We start from the raw sequence: 20,937 nt of genomic DNA on the forward strand, positions 1-20,937 counted from the left end.
TAAACAGGTTGTGTGGGTGGATTCTCCCTGTACTGGTTTGACCACACGGGGCGTTCACAGCCTCCACCCTGTCTGATCACAGGGTGGAGGCTGTTCTAACTGATGCTCTCTGAGCTGCCGATATTGATTTGACGGCAAACTGTAGGCAATCTTGAACTCACGTGTGACGTCATACACACATACATACACATCCGCATGGTTCTCCTTCACGTGAGCTTGAAAATTTGGTAAATTCCAGAGTTTTAAAATAAAAATCAGTGACATTTGTGCTTCACACAACAACTGTTAAGCATGGTATTCTTAATCTTTAAAATGACTTTCTGATACTGGTAGAGTTAATAGTAGAAGCCTAAAGCCTACTGGAGAAACGCTGCTGGCAGCCTTTGTAGGTGAGCCCGGTTTTTCCGACTGCACCTGAACGTCTCGTGGAGTTACCTGAGACTGAAGGTGGGTGTCTCCTCCTCTTCGGACGCCGCGCCCCTTCGCTCACACACGGCATCTTTCAGGAAGAGAATCCCCGGTGAAAAGCGGCGGAGAGGCGGTGAATGAGCGAGTCCTGCCGGCTGTAAAGAACTTATTTCAGGGATTCCTACTCTTGTATGCTTCTGTTTCCCACGGAAGACCGGCCAGCATGATCATTAAAGAGTTGTGAGTATCTCAGCGTCCAGAAACTGCGACGGTTCATTTTTTTTAGCTAGAAGAGCGAGACGGACATTTGTTAATAAACCTTACTCTGTACTTAAAATAATAAACACTGCATAGAAGAGGAAAGCAGGATACTTCTGTTTTTGATCATAAGTGTGTATGTAAGTTTTGGTAAGTGTTGGCTGATTTGTTTGGGTTGTTGTGACTCAGAGCTCCGTTCAAAATGTCCGTCATTTAAAGTTTATTTGACCGGGAGCTTTAATGAGTCCAGACGTCCTGTGGTGGATGGACGTTTGGACTACTTCAAGACCTGGCGTGATTTCGGCATGAATATGTTGAGCTTCACATTTGAAACAAGTGTGTAATTCATGTGAGTTTGTAGCTTATCGTAGACTCCGACAGAGCTCAAGCACAGTCTGCTGGTTACTGTCTCCACATTAAGCCTCAGTGGAGACATGTGAAAGTTGTAAATGTGTTTTTTTACTCGCATGCCATTGAATGAATCAGAAAAAAACAGTTTAGGATTGTTTACCCTGACATTGTTTGGAGATTATGAAGCTTCTTTTTTATTTACATAACCAAATATTACAAATAATCCTTAGAGCCAGGAAGGTTTATGATTCTCATGTCATATGCACATCACTGCTAGAATGGCATCAATACCCTGCTGTCATCTGACCATGGTGCAAAGTACAATTTAAAAAAAAGGCTCAGCCTTGTTAGATTAGTGTGCTTAGGGATGTAAGCATGTGCCTGTATGACTGCTTTGGATCTTTTTGGTTAGTTAGAAGTGTAGACTTTGAGGTGGAGCCAGGCGTGCGTCCTTTTCACCACACCAGCCATCAATTTCATCTTCCACTCCTCTCCCACTCTGATCTGTTCTAATGAAATATTCAGGCCCTGCTAGACTGGCAACAGGTGGCGATTAATTGACTATTGTATCATGACATAGGAGAAGGACACACACACACACACACACACATGCACGCCCTGTTTAAGCTAAAGGCTTATTTGTTCTCTCACAGTCTTAATTGCAGCTTTATAATTTCCTCTTCCTCATATCTATGGTGGGAGGAGGCAGCTTCTTCTTATCGCCTGAACAGTGCTTGAATTAAAATCCATGGTTATGATGTTGTTTCACAGGGTGTGAAAAGTAGTAGCCATGTGTTATCTGAGTGCTGAAGCTGTGGTTTCATTAACTCTGTGCTAAACTAGCTGTCACCTGTCAGAGGCCTGCTGTCTGACCCCAGGTCTCTGTTTCAGCAGCTTCTAACTGCACTTACATTACTGACATCAGATTTCTTCAGTGTTGAAATGTGACCCACAGCCTCTGAATGCAGGAGCAGGCGTCCCTCGGCTCTGGTTGGTTAAAGGACCACTCCTCAGATTTTACACATGAATGTCTGAAGATGGGGCCAAAATTACAAGGTTGTAATTTTGGATATGGATCTGATATTATCATCAGATATTGGGCGCAATATTGGCTTGCTTAGGCAAACAATGGGGCCGATCTGTTTAGTATCGATCTGAAAAGTCAGTTTGGTACATCCTTAACCCTTAAGATGTTATTTGAAGATGCAGACTGTCTGAATCTCTTCTGATTTAGATTGTGTTTCACTGGCTTCCACTCAGTAGGAATAGAAACGTGACGCCAGGTAAACACGCTGATTTCGGCTCTCTCCTGGCACGATGAGCACTTTCTGCTGTTTGCACTTTCCGTCATTTACTGATGCACTGTGATGATGTGGACATGGTGATGGTAAAATGTATCTCTTGACCTGTGATATCTTATATATGTTATAGGTCATATGATAGGTCAGTTATTTCTTTTCTGACTGGAGGCATGCGTAGCTGAGTTAACCGCTGTTTTATCTCTTCCATAGCCGGATTCTCCTGCCTGTTTCCGTGGAGGAGGTAAGGACTCATTTGTTTACTCTTTATTTTATCATTAGTTAATGACATCGGTACGTTCCAGATATTCTTATCTGCTGGCTGCTTCCGTTTCTCATTGACTGTTTGATATCTGTGCAAATCATTTCTTTCTAAAACATGTTAACGAGTAGAGACAAACATTCGAATTGGGTGCGTGAGAACTGTTGGTGACAGTGTTTAAAATATTTTCAGGCTGCTAAACAACATATTTCATTTATCACCGTGCATCTGATCTTGCTTGGAGACGATTAAAGGCAGATTAAAGGAGAGTGGGTGGGACACCATGCTAAATGGATATGTGTTGTTGTAGCCACTCTCAGAACCGCTGCACCTTAAGATGCCCTTGTGGTTGTAACACTGTAGCTTCCTATCAGGTGCAGGATTTATTTAGCAGTGTTTATTCTTCCATTTGTTGAAGTGAGCAGACTCCACCTCTTTACCTTTCTCTCTCATTGGGCGTGCACATTTTGTGTTTTTGACCCTGGATACGAACCCTTCTCTTTTTGCTGCTATGTTTTAATTCAATACAACACTGAAGTCTTTGTTTTTTTAATTGCTCAACACAAACTGGAAGCCAGTGTTTCACAAAGCCACCTAATCACAGCCCTCTGAATGACCAGCTTTGCCTCTGATCCCTCTCAGGGTGAAATGTCTGACATGGAATGTGTGATTGCCATGTTACTTAGGTAACCGTGTGACGATTACAACATCTTTAGCTGGATCAGGTCTGAATGAATCAACATGTCATAGAACTGAATGCACCCGAAGTAATCAGTGATTTATTTAATAGGATTAAGGCAGATAATGCAGTAGTTTGCCCACAGTTTCGGTTATATATTTGTTCTGTTTTTGTGCAAAGACACCTCTTTTGTTTGCTAAGCTTAGTGAAATGTCATATAAGAGATTTGTTATAGATTTATTAAGCTGTCATACACTGTCTGACATTGCAACTTCATTAGCATCTTTGCTCTCAGGGCTGGTCCAGTAAATGGTGGTGGTCAACAATTATTTGACGGTTATGTGTTGTCATTATAAAACAGTTCACACCTAGTTTCTGTCCCTAAGTAAATAATACAAACCTGCTAGTTGACTTGTTTTTGCTCACAAACCTGACAGACGGATCTACGCTTTGCCTCAACATATTGGTGTCCAGCACTGATTGCTGTCTGGTGGTTGTTCCCCTGAGCTACAAACTAAAAATCCTGTATTACATCTGACTGTCCTTGACAATGACAAGACACACCGGTTAAACACGGAGAGTCACATTCCCGAGTTCCAACTCACACTGGAAAGGCTGAGCATCCCCAGTGACCAAAATAGGTTACTACTAGCAGTCTGCTGCCGACTCTGAGGAGAACAGAGCTTGGCTTGAGTTAACTACCAGACATCTTGCTAAACGACAGCAGTCAGAGATGTGGCAACTCAGTTTCACATCCACAAAAGGAAGAGACAGCTTTTCAGACATTTGTCAAAAGGTTTTCTGTGTGTAACTGACCAGTGATGTGAGTCACTCTTTCCGGTGTCACAGCACTTTTTTCAGACTCAGGGAGTCTGTGAACTGTGGGGTTTAAAGTAGGAAGAGGAAGGAAGAGTGGACCAAGAAAAAGCTTACAGTGCTGGTTTTCCATTGCTGAGGTCTAGGTCTGCGTGGCACAGGAAAAGGGTTAACTCACAGTCACTGACATACATTTTTACTGAAGCCTTGAAGGGTTCTCAGAAGGGTCAATTAGACCTGAAATTCAATTTTGACCTTCTTTATGTTATTTTGGAGTGCATGGTGTTTAATGGCAATAACCTGCCTCTTTCAAGAGTTTGTAGGAACTATGAGGAAATATCAAAACACAATCAGTGCCAATTTGCCTCTAGCCATTATCCACTATTTTACTAGGAGCAGTCACGTTTTTCGTTTCCTGTTTTCAAGCAAATGGGGTTTTTTTTCTAAGGAGAACAATGCCTCCTTCTAAAAATGGTACAAGAGCTGGCTCGTACTGGTTGAACTAGTAGACTTATTTGTTCAAACATTGTGAGTTGTCACAGGCTAAAGGTGCATTAGCTTGATTTGGCCATGTGGGAGCAGCAATGATGCAAGCATCATAAGCATTCTCTCTCTTATAATCCATTTACTGAAAACAACACTGTACTTTGTACTTTAGTCTGACCAGTTTCACTTTAAACATTTCCCACACTTACTTAGTGCAGCTTTTAAGTCATTAACTGAAATCCAAACGGAGAAAATTCTTATATACCTCTGGAAACAACAGTAACCATGACAGCAACCAACATGCCTCCTTGTGTCTGTCCAGTACCAGGTGGGCCAGCTTTACGCTGTAGCAGAAGCCAGTAAGGATCAGACTGGTGGAGGAGAAGGCGTAGAGGTGCTGGTAAACGAGCCCTACGAGAAGGATGGAGAGAAGGGGCAATACACCCACAAGATCTACCACCTGCAGAGGTAGGCTCAGTGCAATTCCATGCATACGCCACACTATAGAGAGAGTATTTAAATACGCAGAAACCCCCAGGCCCCATAATAATGGTTACACAAGAAACAATACGGCGGTGCTGTAGACAGACTAAGCCTCCAACCAGACTGATTCATGTCACGTGTGTGTGTGTGAATACATTTTTGCTTCCTTGTGTGACCACAACATCTGTTTACATCTCTGCAGTAAAGTGCCAAACATTATCCGCATGTTGGCTCCCAAAGGTTCTCTGGAGGTTCACGAGAAGGCCTGGAATGCATATCCTTACTGTCGAACCAGTGAGTATCACACCACGTCAGATCATAGTCTGTGCATCCAGGTTAGCAGAGCATCGGTTACAGTGTGTGTTTTGGTGTGGATCGTCTGAAAAACCTGGTTTCTCCTTCTCTTTTTGGTACATCGTCCCCCATTGCGGTCCACCTTCTCCTGCTGCAGTCCTCACAGTAAGTGTTTCAAAGCAAGTTTTCTATCAGAGCTCATGAAGAGAGACACTGCAGTGACGAGCTTGTGTACGTCTTTGTGTGCATGTGAAACAGCAATGCCTGCTGTTGACGGACCTCATCTTGTGTCTCTCCCTCCTATAGAATACCTACATGGGAGATAAGTTCATGATTAAGATTGAGACGTGGCACAAGCCTGATATGGGGGATCAAGAAAATGTAAGTCATGATGTTGATCAGCTGTGGTCATATTTGTACCTTCCATATGCAGTTATAACAACATAATGTGAGAGAAGATATCAGTTTTATACCATCAGGTAAAAACACTGTGTATTTAAATAAAGCATGTGTTCCTACCATTGTCACACCAATCTCACCACAGAAAAATGGCACGGGCTGCAGAAACTATTTACATAGCGGAGTAGTGTGCCCTCTTTACTTCGTTGTTTGCTTGGGTTGTGCACTGGCTCATTTAAACATAATAGCCAACAGTAACAAATGCACCACTCTAAAATGGAATACGTAAACCCAACGAGCAGCACAGTGGCTGTGTGGCTTTCACTTCAGTTCAGCCTGTGAATATCTATAACTGTAACTGCATTAATCATTGTTCTTCCTTTCATGTTGAGAAACCAGAAGAGTGACCTTAGCTCTTTAATATGAGCTGCATCGACAGCCGTTGATTGGTTTGATAAGGATAATCTTGTCCAAAGACAAAGAGAAAGTCCAAAGTTCATCTAAAGTTACAATCAACTTTGGGCCTAAATCCTGCATAAATTGATGTTCACGTGCAGACAAGCTAAACACAAATCATAACGGAGGTCAACATTACACCATTAAACATCAGCTTTTTAGCTTATCATTGGAAACTGGGGCGGCTGGGGTGAAATCGTCTGCACTTGTCAGATGCTCCTTTAGTTTATCTGTATTTACAGAATGAACAGAAGCCTGATATATTCCCTGCCTTTGTGCCGTTGTTGTTAGATTGATCCTCTTTTCTGTCTGCAGGTACATGGTCTAGATGAAAGCACATGGAAGTCAACTATTGTCGAGCATATTGATATTGCTGACAGAAGTTGCATAAATGCAAAGGTAAGAAGAAGAATGTTCATGTCTTTAGACACAAGTCCTTCTCCTGGGTCTTTTCCCTCATCAGTGGCCAGTTGATTGCTTATTGAAATATCTTAGAGTATAATTTTTTCTTGTTGTTTTATATGACACGGCAGAACTCCACATCATTGTTTTCATTCATACTTTAGGACTACAAACCAGAACAGGATCCAGCTGTCTTTAAGTCAGAGAAGACGGGTAGAGGGCCTCTGGGTCCAGACTGGAAGGTACATCCAGCCCTGCCTAACACACTTCGCTGTCACTTGGTTCTTGAAAGAAATAAAATCTTAAATATGTGTCAACTTGTGTTCACAGAACGAACTTGCCAACAACACCAACTGTCCACATATGTGCGCCTATAAGCTAGTCACCGTTGAATTCAAGTGGAAGTTAATACAAGGAAAGGTAGAAAACAAAATTCAAGAGGTATGGAATATTTGTTGTGTCGTTTTATTTGATGGAGAAAATACGATTTTTTACGTTTTTTAAGTGCTGCACAAAGGTAGAAATGTTTCTGACACACCCTCTGTGTCCAGGTGGAGAAGCGCTTGTTCACCCACTTCCACAGACAGCTGTTCTGCACAATTGACAATTGGATCCATTTATCAATGGACGACATACGACGCATGGAGGAGGAGACCAAGAAGGAGCTGGATGAGGTGACTGAGGGCTGTAGATTGCATCACTATAGGATGCAGCAATGTTAAATTTCTTGTTAATAAGAGCCACCATGACAACAAGTACTTCACTAGTTTTCCAGTATAACAGAAAAATCCTTCTCATGTTTGGTATTTTTGCATTCTTCTCACCGACATGTGTCTCTGCATTATAGATGAGGAAGAACGATGAAGTCAAAGGACTGACGGCTGATTAGAGATGAAAACTGCCTCTGTGAGTATTAAATGTTTGCTGTGATGATTTGTTTATCTGACCCTATTTTTATAATCTATATTTATTCCATTTCATAACTTCAGATCACTCTTATGCTGGAGGATTTGAATTCATTCAGCAAATTCAAACTCCACTCTTCGGACTGACTGGAACTACATCAGCTTGATAGGCATGATCAAGAATACCACACTAACATCCTAATAAACATTCGCTCTTAGTAAGAGCTCAGTATTGTAAAGCAATTGTGTATATCTATGTACTACATTTGTGCACAACTACAGCAGCTTTTAGTGTTTTTAAAGAGCCATTTTACAAGTTGAGGATGAAGTGTTCTTCCTTGTGCCGTTTATCTTTAATTCTGGAACAGGTGGGGGTTGTCTCTGAAGCAACATTTCCAATTACTCGATACTGTATTACTTTTGTTTTGTTTTTTTTTTTTGTTTTTTTTTCCAGTTCTCAGTAATGTACTGTTTACTTAACAGAGCAAGGCATATTTTCACTCCTCTATCCATATCTGCAAAGGCTCCAGCTCCAGTACAGTTTTTTATGACTGTAATGAAGCATGATGTTGATCAGCTGTCAGTGTGTTTGAGTAAATTCCCTAGTTTCCCAAAGTGCACTTTTGTGTTTAAATGTAAGTTGCTCCATCCACCTCTACGTAAAGTATCCTCAGGTAAAACAAAAAACGATGCATTATAGCATGGTGTGTGGACCACATGAAAACCACGGTTTACAAAGTACACAAACGCTAAACATAGCCTACATAAAGGGCACTCAGTAATGGGAATCCCTGCCTGAATGCAGCTGCACCTCAGGTGATCAGTTCACCCTCAAAATGATAACAGCTGCTTTTTAAATAATATACATTAAGGTTGAGGTTTGAACATTAAGCCTGAACCTAAAGTCTGAGCTGATTTCAAAATGATTGATAAATAAAACTGTTCTAATCTAAGGCTGGGGACACACTACATGACTTCCCCAGTGTTAACAGACTAGCAGTAGGCTGCACACTAACAGACTTCAGGCTTCTGCAGATTTGTTTATGATGATGGAGGTCACATTTCCTCACCTGATGAGGGACCAATTAAAGCCAACTGAACGCAGCCAACTCGACACTTTACAAACATACCAGCTGGTGGCGGTAGAGTGGCAATTTGTTTTCTAACAGCCAACAAACTCGAAGAAGAAGAAGAAGAAGTAAACAAGTGGGTGGCACCGGGAGGAGGGGCGGCCCCAACTGCATTGAAGCAGCTTGCAAAAGGTTAAGAACTCCCGGTGTTGTGTGTCCCCAGTTTAACAGATTACACATGACGCCTGTCCCCGGCTGGTGCAGACTGGTGCAGACGGAAACTCATGTGGTGTGTCCCCAGCTTAAGTCTTGCCCAGTGTTGAATGAAACGACCTGGATTCTAATGTCATAAGTAATATGATTGTGTATTATATTAAAGACAATTTATTTGGTCCTGAGCTTTCTTGTGTGTGTGTTTCCACATTCTACATCAGCTGGATGAACTATATTCCTGAGCAGGCATCCATTGTACCACCTGTAGCAAGGCTGAACCCTTCAGAATAAAAGCACACTTACGAGGATCAGGAATGATCATTCGGCGTTTTCTTCGTACTTTTGTGTTTATTTAAAAATAATTATTTATGCGTTTCAAACATGGTTAAGGCCAGCCATATTGCGTAATTACGGGGTTCTGAGATTAAAGTTTTTTCCTAAAGCTCTTCTTAATGTACATAAGTTATGTAGTTATTTACTTCCGGTGAATATTAATTATTCAAAATGCACGTATGACAAAAGCCGGTATATGAACCCCAGTGTAGATAGAAGTATATTGCACAACGGGGTCAACTATCTAATACCAGTTTGGGATCTCGGCGTCTCACTGACTTGTAGCTTCTCTTTGCGCTTTTATTTTGAAGGCGTTGGTTTGTTCCTGGTCGGGGGGCGGGAACAACAGTGGCTCGTACTGTACACCCGCACAGGGAGGCTGCGACTGTACCGCTGTTAGCAAGTACACACAACAGCTAAGGACCACCTATCATATCAGGAGGTATGCGATGTTTACATTTACTCACAATTGTTACTATTCGAGTTTTTTAAAAAACGAAAACAGCTTGGTTTAGCTAGCTTCTTATGTTAGCTAGCGCTGACTGTTTACATTACAGTAAGATGACAACACCACAGTTGTTGTGCACAAGGATAGTGTTAAGCTAGCTGAATATAGGTACATGTACGTGAATACATGCTTCTAGCTTGGTTTACCAGAGAGTGCAAATGCCAGTGGAGACGCACGGTAGACACGAAGTGTAGTTAATGTTCTTGGGGGGTCTTAGTCCCAGTTAAAGTGAAGTTATGAGGTTAGCTTGTTAGCCAACAGTCCCATGGAAATCAGGTTTATTATTACGGTTATTTGCGTTTTCACTTTGTTCAAGCTCCAGTTTTGGTTTTACTGAAGTTCCAGTGAAATTTTCTTCCAGGTGTGAAGACTATGGAGGAGAATGAGGAGCAGTCACAGCTCATTTTGAAGAAGGGAAACCCCGAGGGAGACAGCTTCAGGTTGGGCTTTTGCTTCTTTGCTCCTATTGACGAAAAGTCCATGTTTCTCTGCACACATAACAACACAAGTAGCACACACTCACGCCGTTCCTTAGTTAAAAGCAAACTGGATATTGCGAAGTCAGTTTGTAATATCTTGAGGCTGTTTCTTTTGGATTGGTGTCTCAGATTCCTGTCAGGTGATATTGGTATATTGATTAGGGGATTAATAGAGCCCATTTTGTGTTTGGCACACAATTTATGTACTATACATTTCAGTGCAGCTTGTAGAAATGTATTTGTCAAGCTTTTCTGGTGCAGTTGTTGCCGTTTATTGTTGTTTCAGAGATGTTAGCTGTGTTAATTGTAATAACTTTTACATGATCTCCTTGTTTCTTGAACCATAGTGTCTTAGTGGAACCTGGTATTGTTTTTGCCAATCATGCAGTGGCTTGTTTAGACAGTGAGCACATTGTAAATGTCAAAAAGAAACGCAATACAATGGCGACATTATTCTGTATTCTTTTCCTCTTCATCTTGTTTGTCTTGCCTGTAACGTGTCAGCTGCAAATGTTCCCATACCTATCTCTGCTTGCTGAATGAAGCTGGTACACGAATTATAAAAAAGCATAATTGTCTTGGGTCATTTGGGGTTAAATGTGCTTAAAATATTACATGAATTGCCAGTTTACAAATCCAACTGCGTTCTGGTAGAACAGTTAGTTTGCCCAACAATACATTTGGATTTGAAGAAAAAAAGGTGGTCTGTTGCTCTACAGTTTGCAAATGGAGTATTTACATTTTCACCTTTAAGTGGGTTCCATTTTTAATAGGCCTAAATGTCAAGACATTGTGCAATGAGATTTGCGCTTTTCGCACACAAAGACGATTTGTAGTAAGTGAACCAATTTCATAATCACTCAGACCAACTCCGAAGCACCCAAATCCTTCTGCCAGGACTTTCCTTCCGTCACTTAATGGTTTGATTCTTCAGAAGCAAGAACTGAAGCTCGTTCATTTTTATTTGAACAGTTTTTGGTACTGTACCAAGTTCAAGAAGACATCCTTCTTTCACCCTTCATCCACTCTCAAGTCACATTTTGAGCCAGAATGGATGAAATCAGTCGGCTGTTAGACAGCTTAGGGCGCGTCCGCAGCGACAGCGTTTCAACTGACGCCACACAGTCAACAGGGAGCAAACTGCTTTTGCGGCATCGGCTCAACCAACTGATGACTTGCGTAGACGACTTGGACCCCAAAAACGAGCTCCACGAGAAAATGGTCAAGACCCTGGAAAATGCCTTCCTCGCCTGTGGCAAGAGAGCCAACAAGCCGAAAAAGGACAGCTTCAGGTGGAGGATGATGTCTACCCCTCTCTTTTCTGTGTGATGAAGCTGTGGAGTTGCTGTCTCATTCATGGATTTTTATTCCCATGGGTTGTGTGACGTGACTTATTGCTGTCTAGCAAAAGACCTTTTTCTCACTACTCACTACCCTCCAGTAGAATGTTGTCCTTTGAATGTCTGCTATTCATATTTTAGTATTAAGTCGAGCACAGAAAATCAAATATAATGGATGTCTGATCCCAATTCGTTTTGTACTTGTGGTTATAGTTTAGGGTTTATGCTGTAGCAGCCCTGAAACTCATGTGATGTGCTTATCTTTTGGTTTGCTTCCATATACCGTATAAGAACCTCTTTGATTGTAAAGCTTTTAGCATAATTTTTATCATGGAGTGTGGTGTAGCTGAATGTCTTTCAGTTGTATAAAAATCTTTTTGCCTGTACCCTCAGGCTACACATGGTGACGTGGAATGTAGCCACAGCTGATCCTCCGGATGACCTGACCTCCCTTCTTCACCTAAACTCTCCAAAGAGTACAGACCTCTATGTGATTGGGTAGGTGGTGCAGAATGTTTTTTATATAACTAGATATGGGTGACCAGACATTTAGAACTGTGTGTGTGTTAGTTTGCAGGAAGTGTACTCAGGGCCATTGAGATTTGTGGTGGACACAGTCCTTGACGACCCATGGAGTCGCCTGTTTATGTCTACCTTAGCACCGCGGAAATATATCAAGGTACAAGTCACTCATTAAAAGCACAGTTCCCTCCCTCACATTTTTATTAATATAATTGTATAAAAATAATTGATTCTATATCAATAAGATCATTATACAATGCTATACTTTTGCTGTGTGTGTTTCAGGTGTCTTCAATAAGATTGCAGGGTCTGCTGCTGCTCTTTTTTTCCAAAATAGAGCACGTCCCCTTCATCAGAGACATCCAGGCTACATACACACGCACAGGCCTCTTTGGTTACTGGGTGAGAACATGCACACACACACACTTTCTTCTGGTCAAACTCAGAGATATGGATAATGTTGCATTAGGTCACTAGCTGCAAGCAAAAATACGGGGTTGGTTCTATTTACTAATAATTAAATGTATGAAATTCAGTCAAATGTACAGAACTATCTGGGGTTTCTTAATGTCTTAAATGTTGCCAAATGTTTTGTTTTGTATGTATTACGTAAGTAGGACTGGGACAATGTGCATATTTCCCAATTCAGTGATGCCACAATACGTGGGTGCCAAGAAGGATGTACAGAAATACTAAAGAGCTGCAATAGGATCAATATTGTTTTATTGTGGTTTATGATTTTTAACACTAGACCACAACACTTTGAAAAACTTGTAGAGAGATACGTCCGTTTTAATTCATGAGCACCAGACTGTGCTCTTGACTAAACTGTCCTGATCTAGGCTTTAACTTTTTCTGCTTTTCAAGTTTGTGCCATAAATTGTAAATGATAATTTACGTTACCCCAGATATGTCCATTGTTGGGGTATCTGCAGATCTCTGCGTCTGCATGGTTTTTGCTGTTTTATTTATCTTTTTTAGTTGAGTAAATCCACAACAGACACAAACCTCTAACCCCAGGTTACAAAACATTGTACTTAATGGAAATTAGTTAAAAAATAATGAATACATTGTGCCATTACAATACCTACTAAAAAAAGTTAGAGAAATTGTAATGCTAATTCTGAACTCTCTCATGAATACCCTTAAAATATAAAAAAGCCTCACGCTGAAACTAATAAAAACATATAAACAACTAAGACTAAACAGAAGTAAGAAAGTCCTTTCTAACGCCTCTCTTACTAAAGTGAACTGAAAACAACAATTTGTGGAAGTGGAATAAAAATTAACTTTCATTGGTATACATACATCATTTTGATTTTAAAGCAGAGTTATCCAAAACATGATAGAGTGGTGTGATTACATATTGCTTTTTCCTACCTACTCAGAGCCAGAGCATGTATGGAAAAACCTCCCTCACAATGCAACACATTGAGATATCTTACCAGGAAATACAAGTACAGAAATCTCTGTTATTATAAACTCTTTCATGGTTGAGCTGAAACTGTGACTTTTAATACAACATGGGTCAGCACTTCTGCTATCCTGTAAGAGTCAGGAGTTTCCCTGCACTGATAAAAATGACTCACAGAGTTCTTACTACTATATATGTCCAAGAGCTCTTATTATTTGATACATAGCATTGCAGTATGTCAAACATTATAAGATATATTTTTCAGTTCTTTTGTTATGTGGTACCAGATGCCAGTATTTTCTTTGAAATATTAGTCCTTAGTTTGACCAGTTGATGTTTATGTTGTAAAAGACCAGTCTAAATATATATTGGTGATGTTGGTCTGAGGAGCACTTTAAAGTAGTTTTTTTATTGATTTTTTTTCACTTCATTTTATTAATAGTTGGATCTGCATGTCTGTAACAAACTTCTTTTTAATGCCACTATATTCAAAATTATCGGATGCTGTCTCAAATGCCATTAATGTCAGACCCTCTGTGCAGCTTCAAAGCCTTTTTGTCTTATACAGTGGTACGTCCCTAACACCTGTAATTACACTGCCATGTGCAAAATTAGCACACTTCCTCTTAAAAAGAGGAATGGAAAAAAATGAGTTCAGAAGTGTTAACCCACATCCCCTTCGGTGTGTCTTATTTGTAAATTGAACCACAAAAGCAGAAGTAAATGTTGACGGTTGTGTTCTTTAGATTGATGGTCATCTCTCATGTAACTTAAGATTTTTCCTATTTGTGTCTCAGGGTAACAAAGGTGGCGTGTCCATCCATCTGTCTTTCTATGGTCACATGCTCTGTTTTCTTAACTGCCACTTGGCTGCTCACATGAAATATGCGTCAGAAAGGGTGGATGAGTTCGAGTACATCATGGACACACAGACATTTGATTGCAAAAAAGCTCCAAGAATTGTTGACCACAGGTGAGGACGGATACAAACATTATGTCCTTTGATTCATTTATTTTTGTTGTTGTTCCTGATCCCCTTTGTGCTGCCATCCTTTCTCTCTCCTTTTGCCATCCAGGTTGGTGTTCTGGTTTGGGGATCTCAACTTCAGAATCCAGGACCACGGCATGCACTTTGTCCGCACCTGTATCAACAATCAATCCTACCACCTGCTGTGGAGGAATGACCAGGTATGATACATAATCCCATGCCAAACGTGGGTGATCTGAAGAACCTCAAACAGTTTATTGGTCTGAGAGATCATAAAATATGTTGTTGTTATTTTCAGTTGTTAATGATGAGGAAGAAGGAGCAGATGCTGCAGGAGTTTGAGGAAGGGCCTCTGGACTTTCAGCCTACATACAAGTTTGACTTGAATTCTGATACTTATGACAGCAGGTAACTTTTTCCAAATACAAGTCATCAGTATTTATAATCATAGTCATACTTTTCAACCACTTGATTTGCAGCTCTTTCTACCTGTCTTTACAGGCTCTACAGGACATGGTTTGGCTTTTTGTAAGCTTTTAAAATACATCTGTGTCTCCCCTAATATGCCCTGTTAACTCTTATTTCATTCACCTAACTAATCTTCACTATGCGCAAATACACTACTTTCACCTAGTCGGTGAAAAGTAGTCTCTGCTCCGAAGATTGTTCTTATTTGTAACATGTCACAAACAAGCTGTGGCATGTTAGGAGGACAAACATCACATTGTATTTGCAGACAAGACATTGAAACGCTTGTTTACTTCACAGTAGTATTACTGTTAAATGTGCCCTGTGGATTTGTGATCACTACAGTCACAATGGACTCTGTTTGCCTTCCCAATTATAGTGCCTTGGAAAAGTATCTCCCCCCCTGACACTGACATTTTTAGTGTTTTGTTGCCTCAACAACCTGGAATTAAAATGAATTGTTTGAGGGTTTGTATCGTACATTTACAGAACATGACTACAACTTTGAAGGTGAAGCAAACAACAAATAGGACAAAATAATAGAAAATGCGCATAACTATTCACCCCCCCCCCCCCCAAACTCAGTACTTTGTAGGGCCACCCTTTGTGGAAATTATAGCTACAGGGGCTTGGATTATTTTTTAGTATACTACTTACTTACTTGACAACTTTGTCACTTGTTTGGAGAGCTCCTTGGTCTTCATGGTGTTGTTTGGTTAGTGGTGCCTCTTGCTTAGTTGCTGTTGTTGTAGGTGTATTTATTTATTCAGTTGTTTCTTTAATGTAGATGACACATTTACATTGGACAAAACCAGATGCATTGTTTCAGTGTTACAGCACGCATGCTAATTTAAACACCTCTCCATTGGAAGTGTATATATGACAGATCATGTGACACTTGGATTGCACACAGGTGAACTTTGTTTCACTAATTATGTGACCTATGAAGGTAACTGGTTACACAACAACTTTTCATGGGCTTCATAGCCAAGGTGGGGAATACATATGATATATGTATTCCCCACCTATATATATATATATATATATATATATATATATATATATATATATATATATATATATATATATATATATATATATATATATATATATATATATTTCTCAGTTCACTTCACCAGCTTAGACTATTTGGTGCAGATTTCTAAAATTCAGATTAAAAAAACATTTTAATTACAGGTTGTAATGTAACAGAACACAAGGCACTGTTCATAACAGTACACATTCCTACTGACTGTTTCATGCTGTTTCAGTAGCAGCAGTAATGCAAAAGTGGCCCCAGTGTTCCAAATGTCTCCATAGGGTACATTTAAACAGCAAAGTCTACATTATACCTCATTTAACCCACACTATTAAATATGACTGAGCAGCTTTCAGAGCTTGTTTTGTACTGTAAATGTGAGTGTGTAAACCTCACTGGGTCCTAGAACAGCTGCTACATAACATTTAACATGCATGGCCAGAAATAGATGTTTGGGTAATACAGGCAAAATGACTGCATTGTGTGTCTGAGTAGTAGAGGATTAGACATGGGGCTTACTATGGAGGCTTATGGCTTACACCAACAACAATATGATCACAATGAAAGGAAGTATTGATGTGTAAGACATGTTGAGGTCACATGAGCGCTTATACTTGTCATACCTGGTCACAATGTTTAAAAAAGTCAGCAAGGCATGATTCCAGAATATGTCTTGAACATGTTAACAAAGACCTGTCATTGTTTTTTTTAAATGCATGCTTATTTTAAATTTGCTGATCAACAAAAAGTTTACCACTGTGCTCCATCACTTCTACTTATTTATATTTATTCACTTACACCAAGACCTTTGCTGTAAGTGACTCGTCTGTACTGCAGGCAGGCCAGTATAGCCCGAGGATTGTGAAGCCTTTATCAGGTGTTGGGGTGCAGTGGTGCTGGCTTTTGAAATGAGCGTTCCTCTGTGCATTCCTTAAAAAGACACATTGTACACATATTGTTGAGAGTCTGGACAGGATATAGTATTTGTGTCACACTGTTGTTCAATGGCCCAGAACTGTTCACACCAACACTGTCTGTTGTCTGCCCATCCCACCTATTCAGTGGCAAGAAACGTAAACCCGCCTGGACGGACAGGATTCTGTGGCGGCTCCGACCCAAAGTTTCACTTCCTGATGAGCAAGATGAAAACAAGTGTGGACTGGATACGAAGATGATCAAACAGCTGGAGGAGGATGAAGAGTATCCTCTGAAGATCAGGCAGGACTTGTACACCAGCAACATGGAGTATGGCATCAGCGACCACAAGCCTGTTATTGGTGTCTTCACGCTGGAGGTAAGAAACTGGAATACTGAGTGTGCTTCTACAGTTACCCACTTTTCAGCTGTTCTGACTTTATCTGTTAACATTGCATTAGTAAAAAGGCGAAATAAATAAAAAGACATTAAGTTAATTAAGTTATGGATCATTCCTCACAACACAGAAGTGAGTTCAGCTTTGATCAGGCCAAAGTGAACCTGAGATGTCAAACAGGAGCGGATGATTAATGATTATTACTCAAAATAGGCTGAAGTTGATTTCTCTGTCCCTCCAGCTGAGGAAGATGTGCGAGACACCGCTGGTCCGTCTGCAGGCAGAGGGCGACTGGAGTGCAGATATTGACGCCATGGTTCTCTACAGCCCCCTGCAGCCGTTCCCCTCCAGCACGTGGGACTGGATTGGCCTCTATAAGGTTGGCTTATGTTAGAAAAATACACAAGAGATAATAGCTGGAGTTCAGCTATTAGTGTTTTTACAGTGTTTTATTCCTGCAGGAAGGAGCACATACAGACAGTCGCCTCTGTAGGAGTGCTCAAGGTCTTTTAGAGCAGCTCCCTTCTTATACTCTTCTGCTATCAGACAGATGTTGTTTTTCTTTGAAGACATACAGCTTGGAATTACATCTTAGCATAATCATGAAACAAGATCATGAGATTTCACACTCTTCTACTACTAATGGTTATTTACTCGTGATCAGGTCATGGGGTCACCAACTCAGCTGAGTGACCCCGTGCCTAACCCCAGGAGCCACTTGCCTTAACCCTAAATACAATTGGTTAACTGTAAAGACAGAGTAAAAAGGAATTCTTCCAACAGCTTAACAGCATAGGTTTACCACTTATCAGTTTGAACAATCTTTGCCTTTGTATATTATTCAGGTCGGCTTCAGCAGCGTGTCGGAGTACATCACCTACACGTGGGTTAAAGATGATGAGGTGGCCTTTAATGAGGAAGTCATACAGGTAATCATAAAAGGAGTCATGCAGGTAATCGTAAAATGAGCAGAAAGTGACAGATGATAATCATGTCTGGTGTCTTGTATCTGTAGGTCTATGTTAGCAAGGAGGAAATCCCTGTGCGGGGAGGACAGTGTGTGCTTTGCTACTACTGTCACACTCTACGGTGCATCATTGGAATCAGTGAACCTTTCAAGGTCAGTTATAAGCAAAGACACATTTGGAGTCGCATGATACAGAGTCAGGCACCAGTCTAATGTGCTCCTGTGTTTCTTAAGGTCCATGAGTCCAAGGTGGCTATTGAAGAAGGCCTGGTGCCTGACAAGATCAATGGACTTGACAAAACTGTCGCAAGTGAGGACCTTTGGAACTGATGTGTCACAGATATGATGGACCCAGATTACATGAACAAAGATTTTCTCCAAATTGTGCTACTAAAAGAGCAGATTAAGAAAGGCCATCATTTACACTTTACACATGTTAACCAAGCTATCCAGTGACACCGGAGTGCCCTCACAATTCTGTGGTTAGACTGAAAAGCAGACAAAACCAGACCACATGGTTTTACTGTACTGTTTATAATATCGTGTTTGGACAATAAGGAATGTGCCTATACAGTAGGAGGTGAGGTATGTCATAAGATCTGTACAGGCCTGCTACTTTGTGTGTTTAACCCATTAAGGGGTGACAACACCCTAGGTAAACTTCTCTTGACTGCTGCAGTAACAAAATATGAAAAGGGAACAGCAAAATTAACTAAGCTTATTGGCCATTTCTCATTACATGACATCATAATTATGTAGTATCAGTTTGTTCATAATGATAAGTTACGCAAAGGTAGAAAATCATCCTCCACTTGATGCCAGTCTGTGGTTAATTTGCACGCTAATTTGCATTTCCTTAGCAGAGCCAACCCAATACTTGAGCATTTGTAACAGTTTCCATGTGTTCATTTCAGTCTAAATAATCACACCCTGAGGATGCACCTGCTCAAAGCATACGCTCCACCTAACCCATTAAAACACCGTCACCTTTTTAAAACATTCAGTCATATTAACTCAAATTAATTATGTGCAGGATTATTAGTCCTGAGGGACTCATGTGTTCTGAAGGTATTGCTGTAGAACGTAGGCTGCTGGATCTTTTAGTTGTTTTAAATGTTTTGAATGTTATTTAAACAGAGGGTTGCTGTAGGACGATGAGAGAGATTCAGCTGTTTTCTCCTCCCAGTATTATATTTCATTTAGGTTTTCCTGAAGGACTTGAAAACATATATTATCATATTATTATCATAGCTATATCATTTCAATACATGTTTTGCTGGCTCATTTTCAGCTTCATGTGTCATTGGAACCCTGTTAAAAAATCATTCCTTTTAATGTTGATTTGGTGTCACAGTTATATGGAGAAATATTGCACTGTTTATTGTAATACTTATTTATAGATTATATTATTGTTAGTGTGTACTGAGAGAGAAGATTTTAGAGTTTTATAGAGCTTCATGGATTCAGCAAGTGCCTTTGAAATGATTGTTGCTTTAAGTGCTACAGTACTGTACCACGCTGCTTCATTTTGATACAACATGTATCATTAATATTCACCAGTAACCTGGCATTATATAAATAAAGGAAGGAAATATTATGTTTTAAACTTTAAACTTCATCTACATAAGGATATTATTGTCTTGCATCCTTTGCAAGTAACATGTCCACCATTTTATGTCACTGTTTTTGTTTTGTTTTCTCAGATAGCAATGAAATACTGTACTGTATAAACAAATTTATAGCTTTGCAAATGCAAGTATTAAATAAGTCTTACTTCATTTGTGTCTGTGGTTTAGTGAGTGTTGGTTGTACTATTCATTTGTAATAGTTTATTTGGCACCTTCTAGCAGTTGTCACATTTTCCCCTCTTTGTTTTGTCAATAAAGTTCATATCTATCTATCTATCTATCTATCTATCTATCTATCTATCTATCTATCTATCTATCTATCTGTCTGTCTCTCTGTCTACTTACTTTACGGCTTCTTGGAAACCCAGCGCGCATGCGTCATGTCCCGTTGCCATAGTAGCCATCTGTTTTGTCACAGCCTGCAGCCACAGCCAGTGACGTCCAGCTACATTTGACAGGTTTTTGACGTAAAAGTACGTAAAACCTGTAAACGTAACAAGGCAAGTATTAAACTTACATTTTGCAATTTACCGTCACCTTTGTTTTGCTTATGTTACAAATAATATAAAACTTTTTTAATGGCGATTTTACTTGTGGCGATAGAGGGCTTAGCTACTGCTAACTGAACTTTTGCTAACGTAAATGAGCTCTTCCTTTTGAAAAATGTTGCTAATACTTGTTACATGTCACAGTTGAAGGTGGTTTTGAAGCATCCTCCATAGACCTCCATGTTAAAAATAAAGCAGAAAATTGCTTAATATTTAAAAAATTAAATATTTTTTTAATTAACTTTAATTCCCATCATGTCCTCTATGAGTTTAACATTTTGATATTTAAATGGATGAACTCGGTGAGTGTATGATGAAGATACGCTGGTCCAAAAACGTAAGGAAGAATAAAAAGAGGAAAGAATGAAGAGGGTGAAGAACAAGAACTTTGCAGCAATCAATTATTTTTTTCCAAATACAATGACATAAAAACAAAAAGACTGCAGAGAACCAACAGAAAACCCTCTTTTTTATACTCTCTCATTTACTCTCTCAGGCCTAACAACCATCATTTTTGTGCTGTAAAAGACTTTTTTCTGGTTTAAACATGAATGCACAGGATGTGTACTGAAAAAGTAGTAAATCTTATTCATTTCTTTGCCTCATATTTT

At 40.0% G+C, this 20,937-nt stretch overlaps 2 protein-coding genes across 5 annotated transcripts; both read left to right on the plus strand.

Moving 5' to 3' along the window:
- Nucleotides 1-474: 474 nt before the first annotated feature.
- On the plus strand, nucleotides 475-8,962 carry LOC114444994 (phosphatidylinositol transfer protein alpha isoform-like). Its single transcript, XM_028419914.1, has 12 exons — nucleotides 475-648; nucleotides 2,529-2,559; nucleotides 4,881-5,026; nucleotides 5,244-5,335; nucleotides 5,493-5,500; nucleotides 5,642-5,716; nucleotides 6,506-6,589; nucleotides 6,757-6,834; nucleotides 6,923-7,033; nucleotides 7,144-7,266; nucleotides 7,440-7,498; nucleotides 7,582-8,962. The coding sequence occupies exons 1-11, from the start codon at nucleotides 632-634 to the stop codon at nucleotides 7,479-7,481; spliced, it is 807 nt and encodes a 268-aa protein (XP_028275715.1). The 5' UTR covers nucleotides 475-631; the 3' UTR covers nucleotides 7,482-7,498; nucleotides 7,582-8,962.
- Nucleotides 8,963-9,404: 442 nt separating this feature from the next.
- inpp5ka (inositol polyphosphate-5-phosphatase Ka) lies at nucleotides 9,405-19,928 on the plus strand. Of its 4 annotated transcripts, none has more exons than XM_028420354.1 (14): nucleotides 9,405-9,555; nucleotides 9,983-10,061; nucleotides 11,834-11,938; nucleotides 12,011-12,119; nucleotides 12,248-12,364; nucleotides 14,174-14,349; nucleotides 14,453-14,564; nucleotides 14,663-14,772; nucleotides 14,866-14,892; nucleotides 16,934-17,165; nucleotides 17,425-17,562; nucleotides 18,029-18,112; nucleotides 18,199-18,303; nucleotides 18,385-19,928. In XM_028420354.1, the coding sequence occupies exons 2-14, from the start codon at nucleotides 9,994-9,996 to the stop codon at nucleotides 18,478-18,480; spliced, it is 1,479 nt and encodes a 492-aa protein (XP_028276155.1). In that variant the 5' UTR covers nucleotides 9,405-9,555; nucleotides 9,983-9,993; the 3' UTR covers nucleotides 18,481-19,928. The 4 variants fall into 4 exon arrangements, with proteins under 4 accessions (XP_028276155.1, XP_028276158.1, XP_028276156.1 ...); XM_028420355.1 differs by lacking the exon at nucleotides 9,405-9,555 and adding an exon at nucleotides 9,705-9,897; XM_028420356.1 differs by lacking the exon at nucleotides 9,405-9,555 and adding an exon at nucleotides 9,705-9,862.
- Nucleotides 19,929-20,937: the final 1,009 nt, after the last annotated feature.

Source organism: Parambassis ranga, chromosome 13 (assembly GCF_900634625.1).
Source record: "Parambassis ranga chromosome 13, fParRan2.1, whole genome shotgun sequence".
Taxonomy (NCBI): Eukaryota; Metazoa; Chordata; class Actinopteri; family Ambassidae; genus Parambassis; species Parambassis ranga.

What these genes read in the sequence shown, in the direction of transcription:
- inpp5ka (XM_028420354.1), top strand. Translation starts at nt 9,994, where the DNA reads ATGGAGGAGAATGAGGAGCAGTCACAGCTCATTTTGAAGAAGGGAAAC. An exon ending in ACAGACCTCTATGTGATTGG is followed by an intron (nt 11,939 to 12,010) that starts GTAGGTGGTGCA and finishes TGTGTGTGTTAG; the next exon opens with TTTGCAGGAAGTGTACTCAG. An exon ending in CACCGCGGAAATATATCAAG is followed by an intron (nt 12,120 to 12,247) that starts GTACAAGTCACT and finishes TGTGTGTTTCAG; the next exon opens with GTGTCTTCAATAAGATTGCA.
- LOC114444994 (XM_028419914.1), top strand. An exon ending in TGCCTGTTTCCGTGGAGGAG is followed by an intron (nt 2,560 to 4,880) that starts GTAAGGACTCAT and finishes GTGTCTGTCCAG; the next exon opens with TACCAGGTGGGCCAGCTTTA. An exon ending in AAGATCTACCACCTGCAGAG is followed by an intron (nt 5,027 to 5,243) that starts GTAGGCTCAGTG and finishes ACATCTCTGCAG; the next exon opens with TAAAGTGCCAAACATTATCC.